Source organism: Scatophagus argus, chromosome 13, assembly GCF_020382885.2.
Source record: "Scatophagus argus isolate fScaArg1 chromosome 13, fScaArg1.pri, whole genome shotgun sequence".
NCBI classification, from domain to species: Eukaryota; Metazoa; Chordata; class Actinopteri; family Scatophagidae; genus Scatophagus; species Scatophagus argus.
Window position 1 is genome coordinate 2,923,985 of NC_058505.1, and position 21,140 is coordinate 2,945,124.

The following is a 21,140-nucleotide window of genomic DNA, read 5'->3' on the forward strand; positions in this document are numbered from 1 at the left end:
TTTTGTTTTGTTTTTTTCCCTGACAAACCAACATTTCATACCTGAGAGCCCTGAATGGGACTCCCTGCTCTACCTGCACGGTGGCTCCATTGAAATGAACGAGGGGAAACCATAGTTGTAAAAAGTGTGGAAGTGAGATCCTGGTTTTGTCATGTATTCACTCTGGTGTCTTACCTCAGGGAAATCTGTGAAGGGAGAAGACATGCTGAGCAGCTGTTGTGGCCTCTTGTGTCTCTTTCCTCCACTTGAGAAGTTGCCGTTGGTGAAGTCCGTAACTACAAAAGATGACGTTTTCATTCTGTCCTGTTGAAACACTCCTTCTGACTTCCTGTGATTGTTTGTTTATCTCCTGTGATCTGCATTCACAGCACTCGGTTCACATTTCCACAACAAAAGGCACAAACGATCAAAAAGTAGAGACCTTGAATTGCCTGGTCTTTGATTTTTGTGATACAGTATGACAACAGGGGCATTTTCTTTTGTCTGAATTAGGCACCTCCCTGCTTCAGCTCCAAACTTTAAATATTCATCCTAATCTTCATCATATGTATTTTTTTTTACTGTTGAAAGCTTCTTTTGTGCTTTGAGCAAGTGCAAACACCTTTAGAAGTAAACTTAATGTTCGGCCGCTGTAGAGCCGTGTGTCATCACTCATAAAAATCTTTCCATTTCACTCGCTGTCTTTCTCTTTCCTCTCCATTGTTCTCCCCATCTCTCTTTGTCTCTATTGACCCCCCTTTTTTTCCTCTTTGCTCTCCTCACATCATCTCCTTTATTTTTATTTCTGTCATTTCTCTCTGTCTCTCTCTCTCCCTCGCTTTTCTTCTCTTCTCCTCGTCGCCTTTGATCTTTTGGTTTTTAATATGACAGAGAGCTGTGGGAGCCCAGATTCCTTTCAGCTGGGAGGAACGGGGTGAGAGAGCAGGAGAAGGGAGATGGAGGGAAGATGAAAGACAACCTCACCCTCCTCTTGAGGCTTTACATTTTACCCGAGGGGAATCTCTACCTCGGGGTGCAGGACTTAAAACAAACGCACGCTCGTAATTTGCTGTTCGTCATCTGCTGCCAAAATCTAATTACACTTAAAATAGACCCGATCAGGTTGTGCAGATGGCGCCTCCTTTCTCCAACTTAATCCACCTCTGGAGGTACAGGAAAGGTTAGAAGCACACAAAGATCAAACACGTCAGTTTTGTAAACCTGCCGCGCTCCACAGGTTTATCATCGGCACAGAGAGAGACTGAACAGGAGACAGAGACGCTGAAAGGAGGAAGGAGATGAGAGTGTTTATCGCAGGTCTATAAAACGATCAAAGACAGACGAGAAGGATGACAACAGCAGGTGTCAGCTGGTATCAGAGGACAATCTGAGGGATCTGACGGAAGAGGGATGGAGCTGATTATTGAGGCCTGCTGTGCCCCGACAATGAAATCCTGCTGCACAGTCAGAGATAGTCCTGCGTCTGCAGGGTCGACACCTGAACCCCCAACATTTAGACAAAGTCTGATAATGTCAAAATGGGCAGTGGGATCAGAGAGTGCATTTGGATCAGAGTGGCCAAAGTTTAAGGCCAAAGTTTGATCAAATCTAACCAAAAATCTATAAAATCACTTTGAGTTTGAAATTGGGTGCCTCATGTCGTTTCCTCTAACATGCTGTGCAGGAACACAAAATTTTTATATGTTAACCAAAGATTTTTTCACAAACATTTCTGAGTTTCAGGCTAAAATGTTGGCAGTTGTCAACCAATGAGTCACATTTAAACTAGATAACTAAAAACACTGAAAGTGAGAAAAGTGATGCTCAAAAAATGTCTTCCAAAATGATAACGTCAAAGAATTTATTACTGAAATGTAGAGGTGAAGGTTAATATCCCCCACATGTGAGGGAACAGGTTTACAGGCCCCAACAAAGCCCCCATCTTCATGATTTTTAGATATTTTTAAAATTTCCATTCTCACTAAATGTAGTTCACCTGCTGAGCCATTGGTGGCGCTGTTCGGCGTGTGCAGGTGTTTCGGCTGGAAGTGCCGCACACACTTCTGCAAAGCGCTGCAGCAGGACAAAGTGAGGGAAAGTCACAGAGGAAGAAGATCCAGAGAAGATCCGTGACTTTTTGTGCCCTGACTTGTTTATATAGATACAACTCTTCTTCTCAGCAGCAGCCATTACAGGTGAAGTCGGCAGAATAATGGCCTTCAGTGTGACAGCTCTGCGTTAGTGTGTGTGTTGGCTGCCCGTCACCATTATCCACAGCATCCTTCCTCTCAGAGGGGTAGTTTGGGTCGGCTTTGCCTGTTATTTTGCTCCATTGCAGCGGCTCCATCAGGAGACTCATCTCGGTAAACGGTGCATCACATAACAAGCCGTGTGGCCGTCCACACTCCGTCCTGCTCGCCTCCGTGTTCAGGACATACGGTGAAAGCACCACGAGGTTCAGACCTGCAGAAGCTCCCGTACATCTGGCGAAAACACACAAACGACGTCTGACATTTTAGCGCTTCTTGGTTTAGAGAATGCTCTTTAAGCCACCAGTGTGACGATGGCTTCATGAAGTCATGAAGATCGTGCCCATCTTAAGGTTAAGAACAATCTGGAACGGTTCAGTGTTGGTTTGTGATGCTGCCGATGTGCTCGCTGAACTGGAAGCTCATAGAACCATCAGACGTGCCCCTCAACACCACAGCTTTTATTTTTTTATTTAATTTTATTTAATTTTATTGATTTTATGATTCAGTAACGTAGAACAACTTTAACCATCGGGGAGGCAAAGATTCCTCCACACCCTCCTCCCCCCTCACTTCCTTTTTAAGATGTTCCTCTGAGACGTTTGTTCATTCATGTTGTGTGCGTATTTGAGGTTCAGATTTCAGTTGCGGACAAAAGTCACTTCAAGGTCGTCAGAGGGTCAGTAGCTTCTCTAGAGCTTTTCTGAGAAGCTCGTGAATTTTGCTGAAAAACGTCACTAAAAGCTTTCACTGACAGTCAGAATTTCAGCTTTCAGCCTCTTCCTCCCTGAATCCCACTCACTGTCTTTTGCTTTCTTCACATCGTGTGTGCATGTGCATACGCATTGATTGTGTTGATCTGTTCCAGTTCACATGTCGTTCTGTTCGTGTGCTTTATGTGTGTATGAATACACACTAATGCACACAAAGCAAACCCCTCTGTAGGGCCTGCTTTCCACCTCACTTGCACATACCGTACTGCCCTGCTGTATCCTCCCTCACACACACACACACACCTGTGTCATGTATGACATTGTTAGGATAGCCAAGTCAAGCCTGTGTTTAAGGCGTAGTAGGCCATGATGATAAAGCTACTTTCTGGTGAACGGCCTGTGTGATATTCCAGGAAATTTGTAACAGATGGACAAACTTTATTCTGTCTTTTATTTGTTCTGACAACCTAAAAGCAAAAGATAAAATGTCAGAGGATCCCTGATTCCCATCAGGCTTCCAGCTGAGACTTTTCAAAGCGTCGTTTGTCATCCTTTGAGCGAGCTTTGTCACTCCTCTGTGTAAAGTGTCTGTCTGGCTATGAGCCTGTCTGAGTCGGTCTCTCTGCCCGTCCACCTTTCTTTCTGCTCTCTCATCTTTCTCTTTCCTGCCGCTCACTAATCTGAGTATTCTTCACGACGATATCTCTATTAAATATCAAGAAGAATCTAATTGGAAAACATGTCGAAAAACAAGTCAATCACACCTTAAATTCCACTTGGAATGACACCGACTGAGCTCTCGGGGGACCTTGGCTCCTAAAATGTGAGTTTTGAAATGGCTCAGATTCCTGATGAGGCCTTCGTGGTCTATTATTTCTGAGAAAATTGTGGCGCATATTTCGCATCCCCCCTCCAACCCCATCCACTTTGATTGGATTGGATGGCAGGAATTGCGGTTGAATTAAGTGGATCGCTGCAGCAGCGCCGTGGTAATTTAGGAAGTGCTGGGAGTCTCATTTTGTTCATGATGTTATTGCTGCTGCCTCAGGTAGGTGTGTGATGCACACAGATGCAGCTGCAGACGGTGTGCGTGTGGAGGCGAGCCGTGGAAAACAAACGAGTTTCTGCAATCTGGATTATAGCTTCTAAACTTATTCTTTTTTTTACCTGTGAGAAGATATATAACGTGGCCATATGTTTCTGGACAGGTGATCATTACACTCTTATGTGAGGCTTGAAGGTAATGTGCTGCTATCACAGCCTTCCTTCCTAGTGGAAGGCTCTCTTCAGCCACCACAGCATTAGACATTAAACACTGATGCTGGCTGATGGACTTGTCCCTTCCTGTCCGTGTCCTTGTCCCTATGCCTGGAGACATAGAGGCACAAGACTGATGACATCATGCTGATGTCAAGTGAACTAATTTACCTAAAGCACATCAAATCAAGTGAAAAAGTGTGTATTGTTATGCACAGGGTTGCATTTAGACCTGCACACAGATAATAACTTCCCCTCTGAAGTTACATATTTACAGACACCTTTTCTCTCCGTTTCCCACGTGCAGCTTCCACAAAACACACACACACACACACACACACACACACACACACCATCCTCATCTTCTTGTGTAACAGCCCAACTGGCAGCCAGGATGATATAAACTCTGATAACGTCCCCTCAGCTCAATGAATCCTTGAGTTATTGACGATGCCGTCCGCCCGTCTGGATCCCATTATCAAAGTGTCTTCAAAGCAGACTAATTGAATTAGCGCAGGGATCTGTAATTGAAAGCTCGCTTTTAATGATGCATTGTGGTCCCGCGCCGAGCCGAGCGTCGGCATTAATCAAACGTCTCTCTGTTGTGACAGATCGGACTGTGTTGTGCACTGCAGGATCAACATTATCAGGGGCGCCAAGTTTATTTGATCATCCAGTGCTGTCTGTGTGGAGACATTTCTGACTGACATTCTGACTTAACATTTTCAGATTTACTTTCCTAAATTCTCTTTAATCACAGCAAAAGAAAAAAAGAGTTCAGCTGAATTTAATGTAAACAGCCGATTCCCCGTCACAGCTGACATCCCGTCTCACGATCAGCTCAGCAGGATCTCTGACCTCAGCGACTGGCCCTGTAAATAAGATGTAAAAGGTCATGTGCAGCGATGTCTGATCACCACATCCTCTGACACAACGAGATGCGTCCATGTTCATTCAGGCGAGCGGTGGTGAGCCGTCTGAGTGCTTTCAGCCAGTGTTTTGGTGGAAATCTGAAGATAAGCCATCTGTGAGATGAGCATACCTGCAGCTGTGTGTGTGTGTGTGTATCAACTCAAAAGAAATTGCTGTCTTTTATTTATTTATTTATTTTTTTGTTCTCCTCCTGAAAGGGGTCACTCACCCACTGACCCTGAAGCTGTTTGTTTCACTGGTCTTTTTGTCAGTCTGTGTGCTGTGATTTTCGTCCTTTGAAGCACTAAAATCAGAGCTCTTGTCTGTCTGTCCTGATCTGTTGGTGTCACTCGACAGTATGGTCTGGCAGAGCGAAAAGAAGTGGAATGTTAGAAGAACTGCAGAAGCATGGATTCATCGTGAAGATTTTTCATCTGTCTGTCCGTTTCAAAGTGAGACCCAGATGGTGTGTTGGCGTCTTGGGGTCAGAGGTTAGAGGCTAAGGCTGATTTATAGTCTCCGGTTCAGGGCTTCGTCCGGTCGTGGACACATGGAGCTCTGCTGGAGAGGACGCAGACACCACTGAGCAGTGATGGATGTCTGTGAACGTTCTGTGTTTTTATGTTCAATGTGTGTTTATTTTGTCTGCATGGCTGATGTTATTCAGAAATGAATGAGCGTATTTATTTGTGAATGAACAGGTGAATCTCCACTACTTGCTCTTCCATTTTGTACACAATTTAATATTTGCCAACAGCACAGAATGTGCGCCGAATTTTATGCTTGTTAATGATTTTTGGCTTCCACGGATTATGAAGACGTGATAATAAACCATTGCGATTCTAAAACCGGGTCTTCATTCGTCAAGCAGTTTGCAGAGTGTGATGCTGCTCAGCTCATGATGTGCATTTGCTTGTGTGGAGGAGACGCGTCACTTTAAGTGACGGGACTTTGTGTGTTTTTGAACTTTGTCTTGATTTAATGGAGGCCATCAGCAGTCGGTGTGATGAGATATCGGCGTTTCTTACTGTTGCATCACTTGGATTTAAAGATTTTACTGCTCTTTCAAAGAGATGAGAGCATTCAGGTGCAATGCCAAAACTAACTCTAAGTTGTATCTGTGGTGGAGCTTTTTTGTCTCGTTGACGGTTTCTTCAGAATGTTTGCATTTTTGTCAACACTCCTTCTCTGTAAATAAGTTTCCCTCCTTTCCGTCCCTGGCTGTGTGTCCACGTCAGTTTGTAAGTGACTGTGTGGTCAAAGTGGCAAGAAAAGGGGCGCGAGCAGCACTTCATTAAAGTGCAGCATTACTCCACTCACTCACACACTCACACACACACAAACACACACTAGATGCAGACCACTTCATTTAGTCTGAGAGATAGAAGGGACAGGCCCCAATGGATTCTCCTATTAATCTTTAATGAGCCCCGGGGCCTGAAAACGGCCCGCCCGCCTCTCCTTCTCTACATCCAGGAAACAAACAATGACTCGGCAGGAAAACACATCGGCCGCTCGTACCTGCCCGCCCGCTGCCTGCTAGCCATTAACCCCCCAACTCAGCCCTGAATTATTAATGCGGCTATCTATCGCCCGGCCCACTCCCACGAACGGGAAAGGGCGACGTCTTGATGGTGTGGTTGAGAAAGCGTGCCGAAGAGTGTCTGCTTCTGGCCTTTTGGGGGGGCCGGGGGGTAAAAGCTGATTGGTCCTTCTGTCAATCACACAGCTCAAGTCAGCACGAGTTGCTGCTAATGTTCGTCCGGGAAGAAGCCAATATTGTTTTCTTCACAACTGATAGCACTTAGTGTTGCTTTGCTAAGTTCCCTCTGCTTCTCTTCTTCTTCTCTGCTCTGCTGCTTTGGCTCGTGAGAACATAACCACCAGTTTGAACAACAGAGGATGTTGTTTAACATGAATAAATCAAACTGGGTTCTGTTGGCCTCATAGCCACAGGGAAGGAGTTCTGTGATCAGAGAGCTTCCACACACATTCCTTTCTGTCACCTGCATCGGCTTCACTTTCTCATCACAAGGTTCATTTGGCTCTGAGGCGCTTGAACGCATCGCAGGGAGTTCATCAACAGATGGATTTGCCCATTGGACTATTTGATTGAATTGATAGTCAAATTTCCATTTTCCCCCGTTTTTTTTAAATCAGCATGGATGAGAATTCTGTGACAACCAGGCAACTCCTTCTGCTCATGAAGATCAGGTGATGTGATGGAAAGCTCCACAACGGCTGCTGCATGAGAAGTCGTCTTGATTGTTCCCGGTGCTTCCGCTACGTTGCTGTGACTTTGGACAAGAAGCAACAGGATGCAGGGGAAATCAAGAGAAAAACCAAACCACTGGATCAGGTGGATTTACATTATGCTGGAATGGACTGACTCATGGCTCTGCTGTGAATGGATGTATAATGCCGTCAATACATTCTCCATGGCACACTTTCTCATTCCTAATTAAGCCTCAGTTTGTTTCTCTATTTTTACTTCCATCTCTTGCTTTACTGTTCTCCTTTATTATCTTCCTCTCTTATTCTCCCTCTCCTTTTCCTGTCTTACACACACACACACACACAGACACACACACACACACAGACACACGCACACACACACCGTCTCTGTCTGATTGTAGAATAAAATCGTCAGTGTGCAGCCCGATTCCTCAGAGACGATGCGTATTGAAATAAAGGGTCTGCGAGGCTCCTGCGTGTGCTGTGATGATTGCTGATCTCATTTACTCTTCCTCAGATAGCGACTCGTTTCCCTCTCTGATGTTCCCCGGCCTCACGTCCTCGTCTCCTGATAAATACTGAATAGTGGAAGACGTGTTTCTCAGGCTCTTTGAGTTGTTATTGTTTCTCTTTCTTTTTATCGGGCCTCTGTGTGTGTGGTTGTGATTTCTTGGAAGTTATCATGAGTGCAGGGCTCCTCTGTACATTTAACAGAACGGTCTGTGCGGTATTACTAAATAAATCATAGGCTTGCACAGTTCAGTGGAACAATTTTTTGGCAATATCAACACCCATTTTAGGGATATTCTCCTTAGAAGTGTTAAAAAGTTTGGTTTTTTTTTTCACCCTCTTCATAGTCATCCATATATTCTTATATTTTAAAGTGTGTTGTCAGGACATCAAGGTGGGCTACAGTCCTGTTGTGGTGATGCAGAAATGTTTAAAGTACCCGCCATATTTGGTTTTCCTTGCACACTGAAACAACAGTGATGCCTGAATTACACACACACACACACACTTTATCTTTACATAGCCAACAGTAGGGAGCTGCTATGTTAATGCTCAGCGTCTCATGTACAGAACCTTTAAGGAAACAGTTCAAATTTACCTCCTGAGCTGCCAGGCAGACTTCTTGTTTTCACACAGATCCATTCAGAAGTCCTTGCACACTATTTCTCAACATGTACAGACTCTTACACTCACTGCCCTGTAGCTGTACGTCCTCCAGGCGCCCAAAGTGTCATGGCAACCGTACGGCAGCCACTGTAACGGCAGGCTCATTTTCATACTGATGAGGCCTGCTGCTGCTGCTGCTGCTGCTGCTCCTCGCTCGACTGTCCTCTCCGGTGTCGCCCTGAAATTTTAATGACCTTCTTTCTCTGCTTCTCATTTTTCCCTCCTTTGCTCTCAATGCCCGTCTGTGTGTATGCGTGTGTTTGTGTGCGTGCGTGTCATGAGTCTCCGCTTCAGCACTGAACGAGACGCACACAAGTGTCCGCAGTTAATACAAGACGAGAACAAAGACAGTGTATTTTTGAAGCGCAGGAATTCGTAACGGGCATGTATTTTTATACCTGCGGAAGACCTCCTCCGATCTGCTCTTCTTGGCTTCGTCAGGTTAGCCGCTCAGCCTGCTTTTCAGCTGGGGTTTTACCTCCTCTGCATAACCAGGAGGAGCCTGGACCAAACTGCAAACAATCAGCCTGAAAAAATTCTGCAGACTTGGAAAAAAAGCATTTTAATTTGTCATTTTATCTCATGTCTCAGTGCAGGATAATGACTTTGCATCCTGAGATTTTTCTTCTCATTTAAGTTTGACAGCATCTGTGAAGAGCTTGGTGATGCCATGGATGTTGAAGTCATTAGGTTCACGAAAAACCAGAGGGTTATTATTCCGACCTCAGCTCAGCAACTCAGACCGAGCACACTTCAGCGTCTTATCTGTGCGAACCACAGACAAAAATCTCCCAAGAGATTTTTTTTACATTTGCACTGCTGAAACACAATATTGCATTAAAGAGAGTTTTTGGCAGAAGGTCCTCAACCGCCGTGTGAATAAATTTGTCCAGTCAGCATAAAATTCAAAATCGATCGTAGTCTTAAAATCTTCTGACTGCCCACCACAATTGAGCAGCACGTCATGGGTTTAAAGCCATTTGTGTTGTATGTAGTCTTGTCATTATAATCAGGAATGGAGATCCTGCTCTCTGAAGCCGCTTCACTCTTCTTTCTGTTTGTGCTTTCTTTTTTCCCCAGGAGGAAGAAGCCAGAGAAGAAGAAAACGGCAGGATCGAGCCGGTGGGTCGGGCCGACTCCTGCATGGACCATACCCCCGTGAGGTCACTGGAGTAAGTCCTTCCATCAGGGATCTGCTTCCCCACTTCTTCCCTCTTTGTGTCCTCACATTCCTGCGGTTTTAGTCCCAAATGCGACATCTTCTGTAAAAATAATTCAAATCTGAAGCGGGCGGTTTTCTCTTATCAAATAGTTGAACTGGTGGAGACTGAATTTTGTGTATTTATGCAAATATTTTGTTTCTGGGAGGCATCTTTTTTCAAGTGGATGTTTTTGGTGTCACCACGCCTACATAACCCCAAGAGAAAATAATGGGTTATAACAACCCCTCTTTGTTTTGTTTTTGGCCATCATTTCAGTAAATACAACACTAGACTCTACGAATTCAACTTGCTCAGATAGGCATGTTGCCGTGTTCTCAGATTTCAGCCACTGACTCACTCTGTCTGAAACTACGCTTTCCCCTTCGATGTTGACCAGGGTAAATCAGCTCTCTCCTCACTTTCCCTACATAATTACATGCATAAGTACTTTAAAGGTGGACCAGCAGGTTCTGTATTGTAATTCAGGTTTGTTTGTAGAAAATCTCATTTCGACCCTGCTTCCCGATTTACATAATTCTCTTTTGTGGGAGCAAAATGATCCTCGTCTCGCCATCAGAGCTCTCCCACGCACTAAACCATTCAGCTCCTGTTATTAACAACTGTATTTTGTTTTGTTATTTTGCTCTACTGCATGCTTCCAGTTTAATATGCAGGTATGGTGTTGTTATTATTCCTGTGATTTCCCAGAGACTCTGGCTTGTATTGCCTCTTAGTTGCCGACAAGGGGCCCATTTTCCCTGAGCTAATCATAGTCATTGTATCAAAGCTGTGAGTCGATTAGATTTGGCATCTTGTAAAATGTGCCTGTGCTTAGATGTTTTACAGCCAGATGTTTTAACGGGATGTTAAATGTGCTGTAACCGTGCTGTGTGATTTTAAAGGGTCAAAGGACGGATAATTGTCTACATATAAATCCAATTAAATTATATACAGTCCAGGGTTTCATTGGAAATGCACCTGTCTGTGTAGGAGATGAACTTTGAGTTAATTTTTCCTCCTTTTCTATATCAAATCTGTTGTTGTTTTTCAGCCTGCACTGCAGATTGCAATCATAATCAGACTCCAGTTTACAGATACAAAGAACCGAGCACTGAACCAACGTGCAGACTTTTACACCTGAAATGTACTGAACCGCAAGTAAGAGTGGCCCAGGATTGTATGTCAATTTTAAACACATCAGGTGCGGGTTAGTTTACTGAGGGGGCCGTGATCGGCTTGCTGAATCGCTGCCATGTGACGCAGGCGAAAAGAACAGTCAAGGACGTGGTTTTCCTCTCACGCTGCAGGCAACAACGTGAAAATGGGCCTCACACAGTTCCTTCAACACTTTGACTTGTGGTTTGTAGTGCATCTCAGGTGCAAACATGTTGAACGACTTCAGAAATATAAATGTGACACCTGACACTTGATAGAGGTGCGTCTCACACCCTCATGTGAGACTTTCACAGTTCAATTCAAGTGCATCCCAATAGAATGTGCACAACTTTTCCCTTTTGAGGTGTTTTCTTACGTCTAACATGTGTTTCTCCCTATGAAGTTAAAATCTGTGTGTGTGTGTGTGCATGTCAGGATTTTTGAAAAGCTTTAGTATTCCTAGTTATCCCATACATGAGTTTGATTTATTTGAATTGCACTGTTGTCTTTTTTGTTAGTCACCTTTCATTTTTTTTTTTGTTTACTCTGTTGTTGTCATTCTCTTGTTTCTTTCATCGCCATCTCCTTTCCTGTTTGTTTCTCCCCACATGGTGTCTCCCTCCTCCTCTCCTCTCCCCTCCCCTCCTCTCCTCTCTCCACCTCCTTGTTTCTTCTATCCGTCACTGTCTCCCAGAGACATAGTCAAACTGGTGGAGGTGTCAAACGATGGTGGGCCCCTGGGGATCCACGTGGTGCCTTTCAGTGGCAGGGACCGCAGGTAAAAATATCCAGAGCAGAGCGGCGGTGCTGTTCAAACAGACTAGCGGAGAGAAAAGGAGAGAAAAAGCAGAAATGGTGGCCACAGGGCCTTAAACACATTGAAAAAGTCATAGATTTTTAAGTCAGAAACATGTTTGGATTTGAGCAAGAAAGAAAGAATGAAACCAGATTACCCACTGAGGTCCTTTGGCTGATGCCATGTCAGTCTTACTGTAGTCTCATAAAAATGAATTTTTTAATGTGTTTTTTTGTATTTTTTTGGCTGGAGAGAAGTGTGTTCCTTCACCCAAACACACACACACACACACACACACACACACACATACCGGACATTCCTCGTCTGTGCCCATGTGTAATCACTTCATTACTCATAAAAACTGGATGCCACACACACGCCAGTTTGCATCGTCGGCATCGTGAAGCCATTTGCCAGTTTACAGTGATCAATCACGCTCGCTTCGGGTTTGCAGGTGACCGTCATGTTTCTCTTTGGCTGCTGTCAGGTCGGCTTTACGTGATCCAGAGGAAACACTGAGCAGTGCGCACAACACACACACTCACATACCCGCAGGACATTCAGAAGCACACATACACAGCTAGAACAAGCCTGTGAAGGAATTAGAGGAATTTCACATCTGGTTTAAATATTCCTCCAGAGAGGCAGTTTAAGGAGGTGGTGATCAAAGTGCAGCCTCTCATAGCTACAACAAGACTCCAGTTAAAAAAAATCCTCCGTGTAGTTGGGTTTAAAACATTGTTTTCAAACCTGATGTTAACATGGGCGTCTGTCTCGTCATTTAAAGAACGTTGAAAGCCTCAAAAACTGAGTGTTGACTAGTTTGAGGTACAGCACAGAGTCCAAACTTTCCTTATGTGAGACTCACAAATATGATCAGCAACTGCAAACTCACTGTCACGCTTTATTGAAAATCAAGATCATATCACTTTTCTCTCTGCCCGACTTAATCAACCTAAAAGCACATTTATAATGCACTTTTCTTTTATTGGGGAAATGTCAGAGTAGGCGTTGTCCCAAGATTAAGATGCCCAGCTTTCATCAGAGAAATAGCTCCTCCACGGCAAATCGCATTGTGTTCCCACTCAAATTCAATCAGCAGAATTGTCTCTGAACTTTTTCAACTCCTGAACTTTTCTGCCCTCTCTGTAATCACATTCCCATTCATATTGAATTATAAGCCTCAGGCGAGGGCCAGTATTAAACCCTAAAATCAACCCGATTTGCCGAGGCGACACTCGCTCATCCCGCCTCAGAAGAAGCTTCGATACACGCGGACACAGACTATACACCGGAGAAGACTCGATTAGGTTTGTGCCGTCTTCCCTACCCGCGGTTGATTTTCTCTGTCAGACTTGAATCTATAATCCAGAAAGCGTCCTTTCAGGTGAAGTTAGCCTCTCGCTGAGGCTGTGCGGGGAGGCGTAAGCCAGTTTGCCACACCGGATTACAGGGCGACAGCGGCTGCAGCTCGGCGCGGGTTAAAGCGATAGACGAGCCTCTCTCCAGCGCGTCTGCTGTCGGCGTTTAATGGTGCTGCTTTCTGTCGCTATCTGAAAGCACTTTGTTTATTTTTTGCTTAGAAAATAAAGGGCCGCGGGAGTCTTGGGGGTTAGAAAATTAACACCTGCAAAGCATCGACCCCAGCAGAACTGCAGACGTGTTTCTGAATGTGTTGATTGCCTTTGAATAGATGCCTCCCCCACACAGCCTCTAAAGCACCCCGTTGTGATGTGACTGCTTTCTCTCATCAGCCTCATTGGTACACTGATGATGCAAATGACAGGACCACACTGTACACTCTTTTCAAGTACCACATGATGAAGCAGAGGCGGCAATTAGGCGTAGCTCCTTTTTTGTTGTTGTTGTTTTTGTTTTTAACTGAAAAAGCTTTTCATTAACAGAGCGCAGACTGATTCTTGGATAGCTGCCTGACCATGGGAACGGGGATGTTGGTGTTATTATTATTATTATGATTATTGTTGCTACCAGAAAATCATAGCAATAGTAACGAAAAGCAACAGAACACGAAGTAAAAATACAAAGATTTTATAGACCTCAGAGATGACAGAACTTTAGAGTCCTTGAGGTTTTGGACAGGTGAGCCTTGAATGTAAGATTGATTAGATATTGGAAGGTTTTACACCTCAGCTGTCACCAGGCTACAGCAAAGCAGCCATGTTGAATCCACCGACGTTGTGTTGCGTCTTGTTAACAGTAACCCTTTGAACATTTCAGGACTCTTGGCTTGTTGGTCAAGCGTCTGGAGAGGGGAGGCAAGGCCGAGCAGCAGGGCCTCTTCCAGGAGAACGACTGCATCGTCCGAATCAATAACGGAGACCTGCGAAACATCCGCTTTGAACAGTAAGACAGTAGCTCACAGGACCCACTGCTGAGCTCTGGTGCTCCCTGGACTTCCTGTGTGACTCTGGACCTTCACCCCTAAACCCTTCGTTTTTGCTGTTGTCCTCTCTCCTCGCGTCTCGTCGCCTCCTCTTTGCACTCCGGCCGGTGCACAGGCTCCGCTGCTCCTCTGCCTGTCACTGTGCTAAGCTAACTTTTCCCTGTTAAGCTCCTGTAGGTCGCACCCTCAGTCGTTGAAGTGGTCCCTACAATCCTGTTAGCCCATACTGTCCTGTCTTTCAGTAACGGCTCCCCTGGACTTCTGTTGTGACTCCTTTCTCTCTCCTTCCTCTGGAAGGGATGTAAATAAGGCTTCTAACATTCATAGCCTCTGCTTTTCAGCTCTGTTTTGTGCTTTCATTACCTGCCTAACTAAACACACCTGCCGACTCACCTCACTCTTTTCTAGATGCTACGTACTGCATGCATGCCTGCACACTTTAAGAAATCAGTGATACATATGTGTTTGATGTTGCCTCCGTCTTTCAGCGTGAAATTTCAACTGACTACATGTATATAAGCACACGTGTACATGAATGTATTGTGTATTAATTTTACATGCATTTAAAGGGTCTGTTCAATTAGTGTGTGTTTGCAAAAGAAATGAAAACACACAAACGTATTTTCCACTTGCCCATGAGGACGTGAGACAGTACATGATGTCACATTGATGTCCCCACCATCCCGGCTCTGGAGCCATAACTCAAGTGTTTGGGGATGAGGCTTCCATGCACAGCAGTTGCTCTTGTTATTTAACAGTGTTTTTATAAGGGAGCAGATTACATGTCCCGCTCGAGTCTGCCCGAAGTCATAAAGATGCTGAGACAAGACCATCCTCTCAGGAAAAGGTCATCAGTGGCTGGGAAAAAATCGCCCTGGAATTTCACAGCAAAATTCTCTGGAGGCGCCGAATTTTATTTGTGTTTCGGGGGGTTGAGGAGAGTGATAGAAATTCTGGAGCCCCGGCATTTTCCGAAACGCCCGTGCAGCTGTCGGGGGCAAGGGAAGAGCCACACCAGTCTGTTTTATTGAAACAGGTGGTGCTAACAAGGCTTTGCTGTTACGTGGTGCTGACAGCCAACATAAGTTTCCATTCACACCTACTGTACATGAGCTCACAGCGAGAGGGGCTTTAAAAGAGGATTTTCTGCAAACTATCCAGCGGATAGAGGTCTCCTTCATCTGGAGCCAAATGAGGGGATTATGTGATGGAGCTGACGGGGAGGGTTCGGTCTCTTTTTAGAGCCGCTCACGCTGGCAATAAGTATTAATTAACATGTCAGAATGTTCAGGTGGGCGAAGATAGATTTTATATATATATATATGTAGTATGAGTGTGTGTGTGTGTGAGAGAGAGAGAGAGAGCAGGTCGTGGGTTAGTTGCAGTGCTTCACTGAATTTGTACAGACAAGTCTGAATGAGGTTGTTGAAGTGTGGCAGAGAAATGTATTTAAGGCTGAGACCAGTTGAATAATCAAGTCTCTTTCTCCGTTTTCTTACCGAATCTTTTCCTTAAACTACTTCCCCCTCTTTTTGTCCCAGAGCCCAGAACATGTTCCGTCAGGCCATGCGTTCTCCTGTCATCATGTTCCACGTGGTGCCGTCATCAATGAAGGCCCACTACGAGCAGCTGTCCCACGCCGAGAGGAACCCGGCCTACGCCTCAGGCCGCTTCAGCCCGGACTCCCTGACGGGCAGCGCCATCTCCGGCATGGACCACACCCCGCAGAGGATGACCCGACACGGTTCCCAGTCTCACCCACACTCCCACCCGCATCCTCATTCCCTCGCTCACCCGGACCAGACTGACGGCTACCCCCCTCTGACACACCCGGCGGTCTCTGCGGCCAAGCCGCCGACAGGACACATCCACTCGCCTCAGAGGGGGCTGAACTCTACGCCAACAGGGGGATTTACCAAAAAAGTCGGGAGGAGGCTCAACATCCAACTGAAGAAAGGTGAGGTGAAGAAATGCAGATAATAGTGATGTAAGACAATTTTTTCTTCAATGCACTTAGGCTTGAGTGCACCTTTTAGTCGTTTCTCTGCTTGATTTGAGTCAGATGATTTGAACAGTCAGAAGATTCTGGGAAGATATTTAAATGTAGAAACATGTTTGGAACTTCCATTATCAGGAAAGTGCTTTATTGTTATTGTGAAAAAGAAAACATCTCACTCTCCACATGATGTATTACATCATGTAGTTTCTGAAGTATCATCTGATTCTTTCCAGAGTGCCTGTGAAAAAGCTTTGCATTCATCTGGCTCTAAAAATGAGAGGGATAGCTCATATGTTTCTTGCCTTTCTATTCCAGATGAATAAACAAGCAATTTCCCCCTTTCTTTCACGTCAAAAACAAGTGAAGGAACAGTTTGTTGGGAAATGGTGCAGACACAAGAGCATGCAGAATGTGAACAGTGATGTAACAGGCTTAAAACCGTCCAGGGTTTACCATACTGATGATGTGAGCAGCGAGCAGTCCAATTAAGCGTGCAGAATCTGGGAGGTGGAAACGGAAAATGAAAGGCGTTGGTGGGAATAAAACTTTGGGGACTTCTCCTCAGAATGGGCTTTGATTGACAGCTGGCACAGGTGCTGCAGACCTCCGCCAGCAGGACACCAGGTGTCGGTGCCAGGTCTCAGGGCCAGAGAGCTTGTTGCTAAGCAGCCGCTGGTCCCTGTGTGCTGTCAAATGCCACAGCAAAGAGTCTGACAGGGCTGCACCATATGCCTGTTGAAGTTTTCACTCAAATCTGTTTGCTCTCTTGTGGCTGGAATCAAGCCAGAGCATAAAACATAAAAGCACCCAGCTGGTTGTTGCATATTCCATCCCGGCTCTTTTCCCCACTTGTTTCTTTATCCTCGTTTTTTCTTCTTCTTCTCTCTCTCACACATCTCTGCTTAGTCATAATACCCAGAATACACTGCTTTCTGCACTTGATATTCCAGGAGATCTGTTATGTTCTCAGTCAAAGATGTTATCTTTTCTCATTCCACCTTTTGTTTGCTGTTGTTGGAGCAGACACTTGCGGGGATTAACAGCGGCTCCCGAGAGGCCGTTTGGCTCATCCGCTTTGTTTAGAGTGCCGACTTTAGCCCACAGCTTTGAGGGCAGATTAAACTCCTGTATTGTTTATGTGCTTGAATCAGACACCGGTCTCCCCGCAAATCCCGCGGAGTATCAGAATCAATCAAAGAATCCCATTCTGCAGAGGAAATTGCTTAGGTATGTCTTAATCAAGCTAATGAGTTTAAAAGATCCTCCTCCCTGTTTAAAGCCAGCACCGCTGTAGGCATTTACCGGTGAGTATAATACTGCACCTCGTCTGCCTGCGGGAAGTTGATTGGCTCATCAGTGTGGGGGATTAGCTAGAGGATGTGAAAGAGAATAGCTAAGCGTTCTGCTTTTCTTTGCGTCAGCTCAGTCAGACAGACAGTGGGAATTAGGGCCAGTACTCTGATACAGCAAGGATGCTCATTATTTTCCTTACATTAACATGCGTAGCTTTACAGTGCTCTCTAAAACGCATTCAGAGCACCTCGATCTGAGCTCTCAGAGTGCAGGATGAGGCCAGATGTAATGTTTGTGGAGAAGGGCACACGTGAGTGTGCTGATCATCATCTCTTTTATAAAACAGCGACACAGTTAGCCCTGCACAGCAGCAGACAGACTGTGCATTGTGTTCTTACCAGAGGTTGTTTTTCACTTTCTGGCTTCAATTTAATATCAGACAAAAGTATTAAAAGTCTTCAGGCTGAACTTCCTCACTGGCACGCTGTGCTTATTGCATAGCCCAACATTTTAAAAGAAAAAGAGTCTCTTTGACTCACAATGTGCAACACTTTAATTATTCACTATGAACCCGCTTGAGCTCTCTGCTGGCAGGATGCAGGATTTCTCTTCATTTCCTGTATTTTACTTGCTTAATAGTAGGAAATTGTTTGTTTGTCTGTGAGGATTATTGATGATATGAGGCACGGGCTGGTGTTCCTAATGGTTTGTAACAATACACCCTGAAGGGGGTTGCAGGCAATGTACACAAACAAAATCACATCCGCCCACACAAACATGGATTAATAAGTGCAGACAGACGCGCAGCATCTCAAATAGTGTGCACTGTCACCGCCAGGTCACAGTGCGACACATTAGCGTGGTCTCTTCAGACTGGTAGCGCAGTACACCTGGTGACGTAGGGATTGTTTGTTGTCGCTGCGCCCAGCGGATAGCTAATGACGTGCTGTCAAGTCAAAGCAGCCACACTCTTAGTTAAGCATAAATTTAAGCCTTAATGTCGTCTAAATGAGTTATAGAAAGTTGTTGGCAGATTCTGATGTTCTGTCTTGTTATCATAGTAGTTAACGAAAGACGATTAAAACTTTTGCCCCACACAAATTTAATCCTTTCTTCTGACGTCACTCTTTTTTTCAGGAGTGGCGACCTCTGTGCTGTGCTCCTCAGTATCCAAATGTCTTATGTCTCAATATCCAGGTGTCTTAAACACTTACTGCTTTTGTTGTCTAAACCCACATCACATGCAGGTGATCCATGCCAGCTTGACACGAACTTATTCACAGTAGCTTGAGTTGCAGGGGTGCACAGGAAATAGAGGAGCTTGTGCCTCAAGGTTAAACCAGATTCCAGTTGTCAGACCTCTCCTCTTACTGCTCATCAGGTCCTGAGGGGCTCGGCTTCAGCATAACATCGCGGGACGTCCCCATCGGTGGCTCGGCGCCCATCTACGTGAAGAACATTCTGCCTCGGGGAGCTGCCATCCAAGACGGGCGCCTCAAAGCAGGAGACAGGTTGCTGGAGGTGAGGAAAGTGCACTGATAATGAATTCAGCAGCTTATACTGTGTGGCAGGAGATGATGTGCTAATTTAGTCTAATCTGTGGTGTGCTGTGTTGTCTGGACAATAGACGGGCACCAGACAGTGGTCGTGGTTTGGTTCAGAATAACACAAACCGCCTGTGTGACATACATCAAAAATACCTGTGATCTATTGAATTATAGTGCAGGTTAACTAATCAATTCATCAGGTAACTTGTGATATGGAAATAGAGCATCCTGGAGTTAAATCAAAGAACATGTTTTCATGCTTTATCTTGTGCCGGAAGACTGAGCGGCTTTTGAAATTCAAATATCCCACATTGCAACCATTTGCATAAGGGATTACGCCGTGAAACACTCATTTTGCGGGCTCACTGCATAAAACTTCAAATCCTCTCATCTACAGGTTCATTTTTCACCTTCAGCTTTTATTGAAATGGTGATGAAATTACACGTAGATCCCTTTATTAGATTACAAAAAGACCCATGCAGGAATCAAACCTGATCCCTTGTCTTCCTCAGGTGAATGGAGTGGACCTGAATGGGCGGACCCAGGAGGAGGTGGTGTCTCTGCTCAGGGCCACACCCATGGGCGGAGCCGTTGGGCTGCTGGTTCTACGGCAGGAGGACGCGTTCCTCCCCAGAGAAGTGGTGCGTTTGTCATTCTCCTCCTCACTTGGACCATTCCTCCGTCTCTTCATCCTGTCACATCATGTATTCAGTCCCCCCGATGCATGCATGAGTGTAGCTTATGGGTGTAGTTGTGCAGTTAATCCCCACAGTGAGCGCAGCGTTGTCTTCTCATTTCCCAGCTAACACAACACGCTAGCCGAGCATGCAGATTGATTGTCCCGCTCCGCCGCTGCACTCCTCTCTATTATCAAACCTCAGAGGAAACCTGTGGAGCTCAGATTTTTCGCTTTATCTCCATCACCTTCTCCCCTCTCTGTCTTTCTTCACGCGTCGCCCTCCCCTCTCGCCCCTTTCAACCTCGCTCACCGCTTCCCTTTCTTCCTCTCGCTTTGCCAGGTTAGCTCCTCTCTCCCTCTGCTTTTCCATCTCTCTCTGGCTGTGTTTTGCCTCCGAGCTGACTTGCTCGATTGATGGATGTGGGGATGAACAGAGAGACGCGGGGCAGGTAGTAGGCAGAGAGTGGAAAAACACGCTTGGCTTGAATATCAATCAGGCAACATCCTCACACTTTCCCACAATAACAAACGGCAACACAGATCTTTTTGTGCCGGTTTTGGACGCTGCTGCTGTCACTCAGTCCAGTGTGATGTTATTCACGGCTTGTAACTTCAGTGATTCATGCAGACTGCTGCCAGTTTAGTTGGTATGTTTGTCACAACTGTTGGCTTTTCTCGATTTGGTGTTTTTGTATGACGTCAGATGTTATACTCAATTGTCGTTGCAGAAAATCGGGTTTGATTTGGAGTTGCTTCAAAGTTGCCTGAAAAAGAAGTGAGCTCATAATGGCCAAGATAAAAATAAGATGGCAGAACACTGCAGCTTAAGTGTTATTTTATTTATTTATTTTTTTCCGTGTGGGAAGAGTGAGCAGTGTTTTCCAGCTGTAAATCACTTGGTGTTTACTCCACAGCAGCGGACCATGATTCTCTGCTATCTCTCTAGCTGCACTGGCTGCCTTTAACACACGCCTTATCGAGTAGTAACATGAGTTATTGCACCAAGCAGACTTAAATCCCCCCTCTGTTGTCAGGAAAATGGTCTCTCCCAGCTCCCTCAGCACTCAGCGGAGCCATTACAGGCACATGCAGCCATTCGCTAGCAAGTCGTGTCAATCAAACGGCTGATTGGTGACAATTATCACAGTAAGGGATGCAGAGGAGGCTATTGGCTGGCTGTCGCCACGGGCCAAGTTAAATGAGAAGAACTGCCAAACTGGTCGATACTCATCTTTAGATCAGAGCGGAGCTTTGAGTCCGGCTGACACTGCGTAGTTGGTAGTTAAAGACGGCAGGATTTATTTGATCTTTGGTCGTCAGCTGCAGTGGGTTGAGAGGGTGATGAGAAAAGGGTTGAGATGAGGCCCAGTGCAGAAAGTGAGCAGGCTCCGTCTTTATTCAAAGCCCCAAGTTTGACATGTTCTCATGGGGTTTAGAGACTGGGGGGGGGGGTTAAACAGTATATAACAGCAACACTCATTATATGTCAATAAAAACAGAAACAGGTTGGCTAAATTGAGCTAAATGAAAACAGAGTTCAGAG

The 21,140-nt window shown here is 45.3% G+C and overlaps 1 protein-coding gene across 15 annotated transcripts in view; it reads left to right on the forward strand.

Annotated features, from left to right (window-relative positions):
* Nucleotides 1–21,140, forward strand: part of LOC124069359 (partitioning defective 3 homolog) — a 198,408-nt gene that overhangs the window by 81,730 nt on the left and 95,538 nt on the right. For 13 of the 15 annotated variants that reach the window (XR_006845047.1, XM_046408481.1, XM_046408468.1 and 10 more), the window contains exons 6-11: nucleotides 9,602–9,693; nucleotides 11,573–11,656; nucleotides 13,913–14,038; nucleotides 15,620–16,035; nucleotides 18,752–18,891; nucleotides 19,431–19,559. Coding sequence is in view for 14 of the 15 variants with exons in the window: in XM_046408481.1 (XP_046264437.1) it covers nucleotides 9,602–9,693; nucleotides 11,573–11,656; nucleotides 13,913–14,038; nucleotides 15,620–16,035; nucleotides 18,752–18,891; nucleotides 19,431–19,559 (987 nt within the window). In the remaining variant the exon portion in view is untranslated. The remainder of the gene's footprint in view (nucleotides 1–9,601; nucleotides 9,694–11,572; nucleotides 11,657–13,912; nucleotides 14,039–15,619; nucleotides 16,036–18,751; nucleotides 18,892–19,430; nucleotides 19,560–21,140) is intronic. The other 2 variants (XM_046408476.1, XM_046408480.1) reach the window with 2 other exon arrangements.